Genomic DNA, 15148 nt, shown 5'->3' with positions numbered 1-15148 from the left:
AAAAAATGTTGGCTTAAAATATTGCGATAAAAATCATATTGTGAGTTTAGTATCGCGTTAGTATTGAATCGTGACATGAGTGTATCGTTACACCCCTAGTATCGATATTTTCAGGGAGTGAATTATTGTGCATAATTTTACCAAGAAACTTGAGTGACGTAATCAGATTACTTTTTTCAAGTAACAAGGAAAGTAATTACTTTTAAATTTACAAAATATGAGTTACCTTTTCAAATGGATGCAAGTTTGCTTTACCATTTATTGACTAATCTCACTTAATTAATCTCACTTTATTAACCAATGTCTTTGCTACCTACCTTTGATGATTATATTAAATCTTTCTAATTTTTAGGGAGTAACTGTAAAGCAATATGGTACTGTATTACTTTTAAAAGTAACTTTCCCCAACACTTGCAAGGAATAAAAAAAAAAGAAATATTTCTTTTAGACTTTAATTTTACAAATGAATTAATTTTTACTTTCTCTCTCACGCGCACAGTGAGCTGTGTGTATAAAGAAAGCGCATTCTCACATATTTCTAAACCATTTTATATATATATATATATACATATATATATGTATATAAATATATGTGTATAAAATATAAAATAACATAAGAAAGGGAAGATAAGGAAGATTAGAACCATTACATCAATTATATAATTACGACAGCAGAAAACATAACATGTATGCCAGGCTTTAGTGAAGGTGGTCCTTGTAAAACTGCTTAAAACAATATTTCATTTACCTAATATATTTTTATAATATATACTTTTAACAATATTTCATATAATAATATTGTACAAGGGAGATATTGAGTATGCTTTTATAATGATAGGTATGATAAATTGAAGCTCCAACTTTGACGTTTTCGTCCGTACAAATTCTTGAGGGGGGCCAATGCGTTAGAAGTGCTGTGATTTGCATAATCGTATACGTCATTTTTTTTTTTTTTTTGCATGCGCACACTTACACATAAACCAGGGTTTACAATACTGCCTGCGTAGGCAGCTCACTAGGTTTTGAAACGGAGCCAACAGTTTGCTAAACTGGATTTTCAGTCTTTTCAAATAATTTCTGCATCACACAAATGTTTTGTTTGCAATCCTTACCCATGTGAACCATACTTTTGTCCAATGCTATAAGGAAGGTGTGAGCTCTGTCTTTGCCCCTAATTTAACACCATCCTGTCATATGGTGCTGCTGATCTTTGGGAGAGCATGTGTCTAGAGCTCTTGCCAGATGCCTGGGAGAGAGAGAGGCTGATCAGAAGTGTAGAGAGTGTAAAGAGAGCCGGTCTGGACAGCCAGTTTCCTGCTGCTGCCCGCCTGTTTGCTCCACCTGTTCTGAGGCCGATGTGCAGCTTCACAGAGCCCTGCACGAGTGGGCACTGAGAGCACAGCCAAACCTGCAGATGTGTCACGGACTGTCTCTCATCAAGTTCACTTTGTTGTCAATTACGTGACCTCCAAAAAAGACTGATCTGATCAGTCATTGGATTAAAAATTTAAATTCTGTGTTTTTTATGTTAATGTGTAATGCTGTTTGAGGATGAAAAAGCTCTGCAATGTCCTTTTCAAAGTTTCTCATACATGAACGTAAGGTAACATTAATAATGGGCTACTTTATGTTTTATTGCCACCTAAATCCAGAATGTCAGTGTTTTTCTCCCACACCCACATAAAATCCCTGGACAAATTACAGACACAAGGTTCAGCATCACTGAGTTTCCAAGAGGAATCAATTCAAAATGCACTTGTTAAATCCTTTTTGACCACTGTGTTACACAATAACTATTGTGTTACATGTAAAAACAGTGGCATCATTTTGTTTTAATAAGTGGGTGGAACAGGAGCAGTGTTGGGTGTAATTAGTTACTATGTAATTAGTTACTGTAATTTAATTAATTTTCCCTTGAAGAAGGGATTACTCTTATTTTTTCTTTTATTTAATTATAGTAACTGATGTAATTGAACTAAATACTAAATATAATTATATATAATACAATAGTGGAATTAACATCAACTTTTAAAGTCTAACTTTAAAATGCATGTTTTTATGTATCCTTCTTACATTTGTAATACTTTGGTCAGTTAATAAGAGCAATTTATGTAGTTGTATATTTTGTATTTGAATGAATTAAGAGCCGTTTCATGTCAAACCTTGAATTGCTTAACTTGAGGTTGATATAGAATTTAGAAAGTAATTAGTAATAAGTAATTAAATACTTTTTGGAGAGAGTAATTTGTACAGTAATCTAATTACACTATTGAAGATGTAATTAGTAACTAGTAATGAATTACTTTTTTAGAGTAACTTGCCCAACACTGAACAGGAGTGGCGGGTAAAACATGATACAATAGCAATTGCAGAAAATATTACATTACAATTTCCAGAAATCAATTCCAATGGTACATAATTAAGCTTAATTTATCAACATAGAAGTCATGTTTAACGTGATCATCTGCTTTAGCCTAATACAACATTGTTAGTCCAGAGATTCTTCACATGAGTGAATAAATACATAGAAGTGCTTGTGTGCTTTAATGGTAGTGGTAGGAGTTTTGTTAAGCATATCAGAGGTTGTGGGTTCTAATCTGCTTTCGTATAGTTTTTTTCTCTCTTATTGAAACCGAAGGTGTTCATAAGTGATTCTATATCAAGAGCAGGGCCATGTTTTGTTTTGTGATTTAACCGGAATGAATAGAGTCTCCGGAACAGTGTTATATATGGAAGCCCATTTTCGCTGCTAAATAAAAAAATAAAAACAGTAATTGCGTCTTTTTATCTCAGAATTCAGACTTTTTTTTCCCTACAAATGCGAGTTATAAAGTAAAAAATTCTGAGATATCACGCAGTTTCGAGTTTATATCTCAGAATTCTGAGATATAAACTTGCAATTGCGTGATATAAAGTTATAATTCTGACTTTTTTTTCTCACAATTGCGAGATTTAAAGTCAGAATTTTGAGATATAAAGTCGCAAATTGCATGATGAGAAATAAAACTTTATAACTCGCAATTGTGAAAAAAAAAAAGTCAGAATTGTGAATTTATATCACACAATTGCAAGTTTATCTAAGAATTCTGACTTTAAAACTCGCAATTGTGAGAAAAATGCCATTGGCTATATAGGGGTGCTAAATATTTTAAAGACGTGGCGTGGCGCTGAGCTTCGCGTCTGGTGTGCGACCCCTTTAAAGGGCGCTGTGCTTTCACCGAGAAGCTCACCGCTGTACCTTTAATTTGAACAAATTCAATGAGTGTACACACACCGGCGGCATTCGGTGCCTGTGCGACTCAGGAAGTTGTTTAAAATCCTGACACGCCACAGTGCGCCATTTCAAGGTTTTATAAGAAATTTATATTATATTTCCCACAAATTGTACATATATGTCCAAAATGATTGTCCAAAGTTTACATACCGATTTCCCCCTGTGCAACAATATACAGTCCCTGACAAAAGTATTGTCGCTTATCTATTTTCTAGAAATACCTGATATTAACCTGACTTTTAATTAATTAATTGGTGTTAGAAATAGCTCATATGAAAAGCTAAAACCCTCCCAAATGATGTTTAATGCACTGAAATAAATAATGTTCACAGAAAAAATATTTATCATTTAATCAAGACAGAAAGGTCAAATTTTGGCAAGACAAAAGTTTTGTCGCCTATACAGAAATTGAACAAATTTACAGCAAATACAAAAATATGTCAGCAAATTAAGTTGTGGTGCTGTGAGATCCAAATTTAATATCTTGTATGACTTCCATGAGCTTGAAGGACTGCATCCATGCGGTTTGGCAAGGATTCATAAAATTTATTGATGAAGCCATCAGGAATAACTAAGAAAGCAGTCTTGCATGCCTCCCAGAGTTCATCAATATTCTTTGGTTTCGTCTTCCATGCATCCTCTTTCATCCTACCCCACATATGCTCAATGATGTTCATGTCTGGTGACTGGGCTGGCCAATCCTGGAGCATCTTGATCTTCTTCGCCTTAAGGAACTTTGATATGGAGATGGAAGTATGCAATGGAGCTTTGATGTGGAGATGGAAGTATGCGATGGAGCACCGTCCTGCTGCAGAATTTGGCCTCTTTTATGGTTGGGAATATAAGAGGTAGCTAAGATTTCTTGGTATTTTAGACTATTGATGTTGCCTTCCACCTTGCAGATCTCTCGCACACCCCCATACTGGATGTAACCCCAGACCATGATTTTTCCGCCACCAAACTTCACTGCTTTCTGGGTGAATCTTGGATCCATTCTGGCTCCAGTAGGTCTCCTGCTATATTTGCAGCGACTGTGGTGTAATTCAACAGAAGATTCAGCTGATCCACCTTCTGCCACTTTTCCAGCGTCCATCCTTTTAGCAGGCTGTGGGCCTTGGCAAATGCCACATGGTTCTTCAATTGTCTTTTGTTTAGTGCTGGCTTCTGGGCACTGATTCGACCATGGAGGCCATTTCGAGACAGAATCCGACAAACTGTTCTGGTTGACCCATGGACTTCAGGTGATCAGGTCTCGTGGAGCTCTGCTGCAGTGGAAAATGGGCTGGCCTTGGATTTGAGCCAACAAACGGTCCTCTCGAGCAGTTGTCTTGCGGGGTCTGCCTGACCTGGGCTTGTCAAAAACGTCTCCAGTCTCTTCAAATCTTTTTTTTATCCTCTGTACTTGACGCTGAGACACATTGAAGGTGTCTGCCACATCAGCAGTGGATCTGGTCTTCAGCCTCTTGATAATCAAAACTTTAGTCTCTGGGTGAATCTTAGGCATGTTTGCAGAGGTCTAGTTGCAGTTGATGTGAAGGTCTAGCGTACTGGGGTTCTTTTTATACACATTTGAGACCTAATTGATCCATTATTAGTCACAGGTGAAGCTCATATGACAAGGTGACTTTTATGTCTTTGCAAAAATTGACTCAATGGGCTTTACCAAGCTGTGAATATTAGAATACTTTTTGAAAGTTTAGTTTTTCACTGAAACATTATCACAAAAGCTGGTTGGATTAAAATGAGCCATTTCTTGTAAAAAAATCTTGATTAGAAATATATTTCAGCGGCACTTTAGGTCAATTTGTACACAAGCGACAAGACTTTTGTCAGGGACTGTACACTCATCATGCAGCTCTTCTGTCAGAATTCGATTCAAAATTGAGCTCGCGCATATGAAGTTTCGTTGCAAAACGAGATATACCGTATTTTCCGGACTATAAGTCGCTCCGGAGTATAAGTCGCATCAGTCAAAAAATGCGTCATGACGCGGAAAAAAACATATATAAGTCGCACTGGACTATAAGTCGCATTAGGGCAGAGCTGCAGCCGCGCGCATGCGAGCACGCGAGCACCCGCGCGCGCATGCGACCACCTGCTCGCGTGCACTCGCTCGTGCCCGCTTCACTGCATAACCCGAGCAGAAGAAAGAAAGTTTGAAGTGAGTGAGAAACTTGTAAGGGACTGGCGAAAAGCAGAGGTTACTTTAATTGTGATGAAGAAGAAAAAGAAATCTACTTGCGGACTGTAAGCAAGATGGCCAGAGCTGAAGGAACGAGTCCACAGAGGCTTGAACTCTCTGCCGGGAGAGGCTCTGCCGCGCGAGACGAACGCTGTGAGAATCGTTCTCCGCTGCATGTTTTACTACATGCTGTTTGTATTTTGCAGAATAAGATTTTCTTTATGGGAGCATTTTGTTTGTGTTCAGTCTTTCTAAGTTGTTGTGTATAAGTAAATATTAGGCTACAGGAGCAGCATAGAACGCATTCTCGCGGCTATATGTTTATTCTTGTCAGTCAGTATGAATTAAATTTGATATATAAGTCGCACCTGACTATAAGTCGCAGGACCAGCCAAACTATGAAAAAAAGTGCGACTTATAGTCCGGAAAATACGGTATCTATTTTGAGAAATGTTGGTTATTTGACATTATTATTTAAGACATCAACAGTCAAGTTCATTCACAATTTTTTGTACATTAAACTATTACTTGAGCTCAGTGTAGGCCAGGGACACAATATTCTTCAAATCCAGGATATTTTTTATTTAATTTTATGTCCATAAATAGTTCATAAATAAGTCAAAAACCATGCCAAAATGCAACATATTTATCTTAACATTGTCAAACATCTTAAATTGGTTAAAAAAACAATACATCATAAATATATGGAATAGTATATACAAAGATTGATTGATAATAATAAGATTCCGAGTTAGTTTTGGCCAGAACATGCATAACATAACAATTTTTTGGCTATATATCCACCATAGGCTATATTATTCTATAATACCATTAAGAAAAGCTTGTGTGTGTGTGTGTGTGTGATAGACCGACGTTACTCGCAGTCGCCGATGACCAAAATAAATCTTTGGATGTTTTCGCTCCCCTGAATGCCTTGCCTGTTTGGTCTTCTCCTTTTGATGATTTTCTTTAGATGCCTTCCTGACCGGCTCCAATCAGTCATCGAAATCCATAACGTTAAGCTTGACTCTGAAGCTTTGTGTCAGGGTCTAGAAAGAGACTGAAAGATCCAAATGCGATTAACTCATTTATTGACAGAACTGCACGAAGTACATAAAGTCCGAAGACCACTGAGAACTCAGAACGGGCAGGCAGGGTAAGAACAGTCAGGCAGGTCCAGAAGACAGAGAAGGCGGTGAGCTGGTCAGCGGCTCGTGACGCAGGGGAAGCAGTGGGCAGAAGAACCGAAGGAATCCCGGAATCCGGAACAGAGGCGATCTCCCGGGAGAAGCACAGCACACAACAGGGACCACAGAAGCCCGCAACGATCTGACAATGGGTGCAGTCAGTGACACGTATATAAAGGCAGCGGTGATGAGTGCAGCAGGTGATAGTGCTCAGGCAATAATCAGAAACCACGCCCCCAACACAACCACACAACACAAAGTGAGTGAGACGATGGATTGATGAACCGTGAGACTTTGATTCTCTGACTGACAGACAGCTGTTGATCAGTGACGGAGGCTACGTGACTGACAGCTTGCCTACAGTATAAACAATTAAATGGTAAACCTTTTTTAGTTAGCCTATTAAATCCTCTTTTTAAAAATATGTTTTTTGTTTTGCTATTATCGTTAATTCACTGAGCAAACTCGGAGCACTTCACCGGCGGTGAAGTGCTCCGAGTTTGCCTCGCGTGACATACTGAGCTCGCGCAGCATCCTGAACGTTCTTTATCGCACTTTGTAAAGAATCTGGGCTGGCGGATATCGCGTTCTGTGAAAAAATACATTTTGTAGGAGGCTTAAAATGTACATTTTTAAATCTTATTAATGGCAGCAATTCACACATAGATTAAGGTATATCTAAACAGTGATTTCCAATAATAAAATCTAAATGTCAAAAAATGCCGTTTATCGCGTTTTGCAACCAAACTCTTCATATATAATGTGTGCGTCCGGTGTGAGATCTTGAGATGCGGTGCTGAGCTTCAGTTCGGTGTGAGATCCTGAGACGTGGCGCTGAGCTTCAGTCCGGTGTGAGATCCTGAGGCGCGGTGCTGAGCTGAGCTTCAGTCCAGTGTGAGATCCTGAGGCGTGGCGCTGAGCTTCAGTCCAGTGTGAGATCCTGAGGCGCAGTGCTGAGCTGAGCTTCAGTCCAGTGTGAGATCCTGAGGCGCGGTGCTGAGCTGAGCTTCAGTCCGGTGTGAGATCCTGAGGCGTGGCATTGAGCTTCAGTCCGGTGTGAGATCCTGAGGCGTGGCGTTGAGCTTCAGTCCGGTGTGAGATCCTGAGACGTGGCGTTGAGCTTCAGTTCGGTGTGAGATCCTGAGACGTGGCGCTGAGCTTCAGTCCGGTGTGAGATCCTGAGGCGCGGTGCTGAGCTGAGCTTCAGTCCAGTGTGAGATCCTGAGGCGCAGTGCTGAGCTGAGCTTCAGTCCGGTGTGAGATCCTGAGGCGCGGTGCTGAGCTGAGCTTCAGTCCGGTGTGAGATCCTGAGGCGTGGCGCTGAGCTTCAGTCCGGTGTGAGATCTTGAGGCGTGGCGCTGAGCTTCAGTCCGGTGTGGGATCCTGAGGCGTGGCGATGAGCTTCAGTCCGGTGTGGGATCCTGAGGCGCGGTGCTGAGCTTCAGTCCGATGTGAGATCCTGAGGCGCGGCGCTGAGCTTCAGTCCGGTGTGAGATCCTGAGGCGTGGCGTTGAGCTTCAGTCCGGTGCGAGATCCTGAGGCGCGGTGCTGAGCTTCAGTCCGGTGTGAGATCCTGAGAAGCGGCGCTGAGCTTCAGTCCGGTGTGAAATCCTGAGGCGTTGAGCTTCAGTCCGGTGTGAGATCCTGAGGCACGGTGCTGAGCTGAGCTTCAGTCCGGTGTGAGATCCTGAGGCACTGTGCTGAGCTGAGCTTCAGTCCGGTGTGAGATCCTGAGGCACGGTGCTGAGCTGAGCTTCAGTCCGGTGTGAGATCCTGAGGCGTTGAGCTTCAGTCCAGTGTGAGATCCTGAGGCGTGGCGCTGAGCTTCAGTCCAGTGTGAGATCCTGAGGCGCGGTGCTGAGCTGAGCTTCAGTCCAGTGTGAGATCCTGAGGCGCGGTGCTGAGCTGAGCTTCAGTCCAGTGTGAGATCCTGAGGCGTGGCGCTGAGCTTCAGTCCAGTGTGAGATCCTGAGGCGCGGTGGTGAGCTGAGCTTCAGTCCAGTGTGAGATCCTGAGGCGCGGTGCTGAGCTGAGCTTCAGTCCGGTGTGAGATCCTGAGGCGCGGTGCTGAGCTGAGCTTTAGTCCGGTGTGAGATCCTGAGGCGTGGCATTGAGCTTCAGTCCGGTGTGAGATCCTGAGGCGTGGCGTTGAGCTTCAGTCCGGTGTGAGATCCTGAGACGTGGCGTTGAGCTTCAGTCCGGTGTGAGATCCTGAGGCGTGGCATTGAGCTTCAGTCCGGTGTGAGATCCTGAGGCGTGGCGTTGAGCTTCAGTCCGGTGTGAGATCCTGAGACGTGGCGTTGAGCTTCAGTCCGGTGTGAGATCCTGAGGTGCGGTGCTGAGCTTCAGTCTGGTGTGAGATCCTGAGGCGCGCCGCTGAGCTTCAGTCCGGTGTGAGATCCTGAGGCGCGCCGCTGAGCTTCAGTACGGTGTGAGACCCCCTTTAGGCACAATCGGCTTAAGAATGTTCATGTGTTCTTTTCTTCTCTAGGCAGGTATTTTTTTTAGGTTTATTTATCAAAATGTTCTTTTATAAATGTGTGTGATGTTCTGTATTGCGATCACAGCTTTAAAATGTCATGAGAAAACGTTTTACAAATGTTTATCCACCACATTACCTTTTATTTAAACCTAAATACTGTAAGAAAGCAATTTTCAGTTTGTCTGTCAGTTGGCAGGCAGTTTTGGTCGCTTTATTAAAAGTAGTTGCTGTGTGCAATGTGTAAAGGAAAATAAAAATAGTTTTACCCTCCTTCTGACTAATGTCGTGCCCCTCCCAACCTATTCACACACACACACACAGATGATTCGACTATTGGTCGACTGTAGAAAGATTCAACAATTCTGATTTGAATGTGTAAATCCTTAGTCAGGGACACCCCTAAATTGGAGTTTGTTTCAAAAATACATGGCAGATGGTAGACCAATCACAACGGACTGAGCCATCTGACCAATCAGAGCAGAGCAGGTTCACGGAAAGGAGGGATTTAGAGATTCCTCCATCGAGTCTCGAAAATTCAACTGTTTTTGACCTTTGATGCATGCAAACCTGTTGTTGGAGACCTCCAAAACAATATTAGGAAACTTTAAAATAGCATAATAGGGGCACTTTTAATGGAAACATTTTACTCACAATTTTTTTTGCAAATATGAATTTTAGTGAAAAAAGTCACTGGATGTGACTTTTGCTTGCAGCATATTGTGATGGTTCAATTATAGAGGAGTAAACTGCATAACCCTCAGACACAATCTCTTTTGGGTATTCCATAATCAGCTAATCAAAATTGCAATTTATGGAGAGATTAATCAGTCTATGAAACATGGGGAATGAAAATCTGATTGCATTGTCCTGAAAAAGACATCCCACCATACAGCACAGGACAGCAGGCACATCCACTCCGATGACTCATGTAACACTTTCCCTTTTTGCTTTCACAAGTGCGTCTTTCTTACCTGCAGAGAGAACTCGATCACGCCTCCTTTCGTAATCGCAGCCTTTAGAATATGCTCTGGCCTTTTTGAAATTCAATTTGGAATCAAATTAATGGAACACTTGACATTCCTATTATGCAGACACACTTCTCAATCTGTCGCACCATTACGAGGAGCACACGTTGCTTCATACGATACGCTGTTTGGAAGAAGATGTGCCAGGTTATCAGAGCAACTTGCCACTTCACAGCTAAAGCCAATTTGAGCAAATGAGATCTTGCAAGATGTGTATTGAAATTTATTGATGAGGCTGGACTGGAACTTGGCAACTGTTCATTAGATGTATTTGCATAATTAGAAATATGGTGTACCCAGGTGATGCCGTCAAATGAATATTAAATTCCATTTGTCATGTAATTTCTACACACTGCCTCATATTAGCGACTACGGTTGAAATGTAGCTTTTAGCTAATGCTATTATAATATAGCATGAATTGTTCTTGAATGAATAAATGGTATAAATGCATTTCTGATTATTCACAGGGGTTATTATATAACATGCAGTGTGTTTAAAATGCATAACCTTTCTCTGTGTCAAAATGAATAGGATGTAAATCTCTATATCCTTATATAAAAAAAAAAACATTTCCTGCCAGAATTAATTGGAAATAGCTAATTATTATATTGAATTTTGACTTTTCCACATTACTGTAGTACAGTCATTTAAATGTTTTGTTTGGCCTATGTGTGAAGAAAAGACATGTGGCTAGTTGCATTAAGATGTCATGCAATGATTGACTCATTTTAGGTAGGCCTCTTGGGCAAACATCACATCATGAACTGTAATCGGTATTTATAAAAATGTTTGATTAAGTTCTATGTTTGCTGTGCTTGTTTGTAGGTGTAATGCCTAATGCGTTTTTTTGTGTGAAAATAATATAATAAACAAACACGAGAACTCAAATCAGAGAAACTAAATCAGCACACCAACAAAACAGCCATGTCAGGGCAAGATCAGACAAGGAACATAACAAACACTGGGCTATAAATGATTTATCTGTGCACATTACGTGCACTTTTTAATCAAAAGGTTTTGACTTTTAGGAATTCATATAAAAATTAATTTTAATTGTAAATATTTAAATATTAAAAAAGCTCAGCTTGCCAAATGCAGAAAACGATCATTTCAACAGGTTAAAAGTTTGATAATAAAACTAAACATTCGTCTTTTATAGGGGTCAAAAATCAGTGACCATAGCCCAATAGTTAGCTAGAAAAATGAATCCATGAGAAGAGCATAGCATTTGGCTAAATATAAATGCACTATATTACATTTTCATAATATATCTACACCAAACCTGTTCTTTGATACTTAATGTTTAAATAAATCCATCATAAAAACACGTTTTTATGATAGCCACTGTGTAAATATTGTTTAAAACTGTTTTATGAGCAATTTAAATGTTTGTATACAAATCAGTTGTTACAGTGCATCCGGAAAGTATTCACAGCACATTTTATGTTATAGCCTTATTCCAAAATTGAATAAATTCTCTTTTTTCCCCTCAATTCTACAAATAATACCTCATAATGGCAATGTGACAGAAGTTTGTTTGAAATCTTTGCAAATGTATGTGTGTGTGTGTGTGTATATATATATATATATATATATATATATAATATATATATGTATGTGTGTATATATATATATATATATATATATATATATATATATATATATATATATATATATATATATATATATATATATATACATATATATGTATGTGTGTATATATATGTGTGTGTGTATATATATATATATATATATATATATATATATATATATATATATATATATATATATATATATGTATGTGTGTGTGTGTGTATATGTGTGTGTGTGTGTGTGTGTGTGTGTGTGTGTGTGTGTGTATGTGTGTGTGTGTGTGTGTGTGTGTATATATATATGTGTGATCATCCTTGATGTTTCTACAACTTGATTGGAGTCCACCTGTTGTAAATTCAGTTGATTGGACATGATTTGGAAAGGCACACACCTGTCTATGTAAGGTCCCACAGTTAACAGTGCATGTCAGAACACAAACAAAACCAATCAGGGCTGTTTTGTAGAGTGGCCAAACGGAAGCCACTCCTCAGTGAAAGTCCGCCTGGAGTTTGCCAAAAGGGACCCGAAGGACTCTGCCCTGAATGTTAGGCGTCATGTTTGGGGGAAACCAGGCACCGCTCATCAGCTGGCCAATACCATCCTTACAGTGAAGCATGGTGGTGGCAGCATTATGATGTGGGGATGTTTTTCAGCGGCAGAAATTGGGAGACCAGTGAGGATCAAAGGGAAAGATGAATGCAGCCATGTGTCTTTCTTGATGAAAACCTGCTCCAGAGCGCTCTGGACCAACAGGACAATGACCCTTAGCACACAGCCAAGATAACAAAGCAGTGGCTACGGGACAACTCTGTGAATGTCCTTTAGTGGCCCTGCCAGAGCCCAGACTTAAACACGATTGAACATCTCTGGAGAGATCTGAAAATGGCTGTGCACCGACGCTCCCCATCCAACCTGATTGAGCTTGAGAGGTCCGGCAAAGAAGAACGGGAGAGAAACTGTCCAAAAACTGGTGTGCCAAGCTTGTAGCATCATACACAAAAATACTTGAGGCTGTAATTGGTGCCAAAGTATTGTAAACTTTGTTTTTTCAACAAAGTATTGAGCAAATGCTGTGAATACTTATGTACATTTGGGAAATTATGGACATTGAGGGAAAAATAATAATTGTAATAGATTTTGGAATAAGTCTGTAACATGAAAAATGTGGAAAAAGTGAAGCCCTGTGAATACTTTCCGGGTCATTTTTAACCCTAAGGCTACACACTACAACTCTTGTTTCATATGTGAGACAAGTATATGAGAAAAATAATTATTGTATTGTATTTGTTTATTTTATTATTAATTATTTTATATTAATTATTAAGTTTTTGAAATGTTCACTGGTTCCCGCCTCCTTCTTCCCTGAGCTTTGTGACAAACTTATACAGAATTTGTTGCACAAAAAACTGCGCTGCGTTAACCTACCAAACGTTTTCTCATCCGTAATTCAGTGCCTCATCCGTGCACATGATTCATGAATTCCATCTCTGGACCATTCCACTCCTTCATAGTGCCATCAAGCTTCACCTTTGTTATTGTTTTGAAAATGATCCCATCATTTACTCTCCCTCAAGTCATCCTAGGTGTATATGACATTCTTCTTTCAGATAAATAAAATCAGTGTTATATTAAATAATGTCCGGGCTCTTCAAAGTTTTATAATGGCAGTGAATGGTTGTCGTTTTTGAAGTCCATAAAAGTTCATCTATCTATCATATAACTGCTCCACACAGCTCCGGGGGTTAATAAAGGCCTTCTGAAGCGAACTAATGTGACTTATCATGTTAATTATTGTGCCTTTTTCACTGCTTTGTGCTATCGCCCATGATCGCATCACGGATCAGACAAATTTCCACAAGAATCTTGAAAAACAGATGTTTTGGAAAGAGTGCTGAGGCAAGTTTTTGTAGCATCTAATGGTTTAGAGAAAATACAATCAAAGTTGCCTTTTCCCCCGTGGCCCCTTTAGCCCCATTATACCCTACCGTTGAACAGACCAGGTGCATTAAGCAAGTAGTGCGGTTGATTTTAACCTTATTTTTCAAAAGTCCTCTACATGCAAAATGTGTTACTATATTGTTAGTGGGCCCTTGCACCCCCCTAAGAATGACTATCTTAGATCTCGCACAGCTTTGTTGTTAGCATTATTACTCCACTTTTTTGTCTTCTTTTCCGCTGAAAAGGACAGAGATGTGAAATAAAGAGAGCTCGATGAAAATCCTTTCTGTCATCTGATTCATTCAGTGTTTTGTGTGTTTTCTGCAGAGTGAGTACTCAAGTGACTCAGAGAGTGAAGACAATTTCCTCCTGATGCCTCCGAGGGACCACCTGGGTCTCAGTGTTTTCTCCATGCTCTGCTGTTTCTGGCCCCTGGGAATCGCAGCTTTCTACCTGTCTCACGAGGTGAGAAGCTCTCAACAACAAACTTTTTCACAACATAATTTAGAGTCTGAGTGCTCTGTTTTATAATAAAGCAATAAGCCACAAGAGGCCATGAGTTAGGGCCCATTCACACCAAGGACAACAACTGTAATGATAGCGATAAAGATATAGGGCCCTATTCTAAGTGCATGGGCTAACTCGCACGACGCAGGGACATTTAGGGCGTGCCCGAATCCACTTTTCCTAGTTTAATGGCGGGAAAAATGGTTGGAGCGCCAGGCACATGGTCTACAATGGTTGTCTCCAGTCTCTTAAAGGGTTAGTTCACCCAAAAATGAAATTGATGTTATTAATGACTCTAATGACCCTAATGTCGTTCCACACCCGTAAGACCTCCGTTCATCTTCAGACACAGTTTAAGATATTTTATATTTAGTCCGACAGCTTATCTAAGTGTATACACACATTACTGTCCATGTCCAGAAAGGGAATAAAAACATCATCACAGTAGTCCATATGTGACATCAGTTGGTTAATTAGAACCTCTTGAAGCATTGAAAATACATTTTGGTCCAAAAATAACAAAAACTACGACTTTATTCAGCATTGTCTTCTCTTCCGCTTTAGGATGAGTCATTAATGACATAAACTTCATTTTTGTGGGAACTAACCCTTTAATGTGTCATGGGTGTGTTTTGGGCATAACATGTAATAAACCAATCAGAGCCTCATCTCCCATTCCCTTTAAAAGCCAGTTGCGCTTGCACCATGGTGGATTCGCTATTTACATGGCGGAATATGTGAGCGGAAAATCTGAACGCTTCTCCAGAGAGGAATCCTTTTATTTTTAATATTTCAAAATGTGTGTGTACTTGTGCATTGTGCACCCGCAAATATGTGAAAAATTATAACTGTGACGGGCTGAAAGTAGCAAAAAACAACTCGGTTGATTTAATTAATTTGATAATGACAGTAATAATAATAAAGATGGATGAAAGAATTATTATTATTAACAATAATAT

At 39.8% G+C, this 15148-nt stretch overlaps 2 protein-coding genes across 2 annotated transcripts in view; both read left to right on the top strand.

The window, feature by feature from the left end:
• si:zfos-1056e6.1 (uncharacterized protein LOC107988029 homolog) overlaps window positions 1-15148 on the top strand; it is a 249763-nt gene that overhangs the window by 84382 nt on the left and 150233 nt on the right. The window lies entirely within an intron of this gene.
• LOC137045729 (synapse differentiation-inducing gene protein 1) overlaps window positions 1-15148 on the top strand; it is a 73623-nt gene that overhangs the window by 19160 nt on the left and 39315 nt on the right. The window contains exon 3 of the mRNA XM_067422616.1: window positions 14010-14147. Coding sequence (XP_067278717.1) covers window positions 14010-14147 — 138 coding nt within the window. The remainder of the gene's footprint in view (window positions 1-14009; window positions 14148-15148) is intronic.

The sequence above is a fragment of the Pseudorasbora parva genome, chromosome 17 (assembly GCF_024679245.1).
Source record: "Pseudorasbora parva isolate DD20220531a chromosome 17, ASM2467924v1, whole genome shotgun sequence".
Lineage (NCBI taxonomy): Eukaryota > Metazoa > Chordata > Actinopteri > Cypriniformes > Gobionidae > Pseudorasbora > Pseudorasbora parva.
The sequence above is the reverse complement of the archived record's forward strand: the minus strand, read 5'-3'. Positions and strand labels throughout refer to the sequence as shown.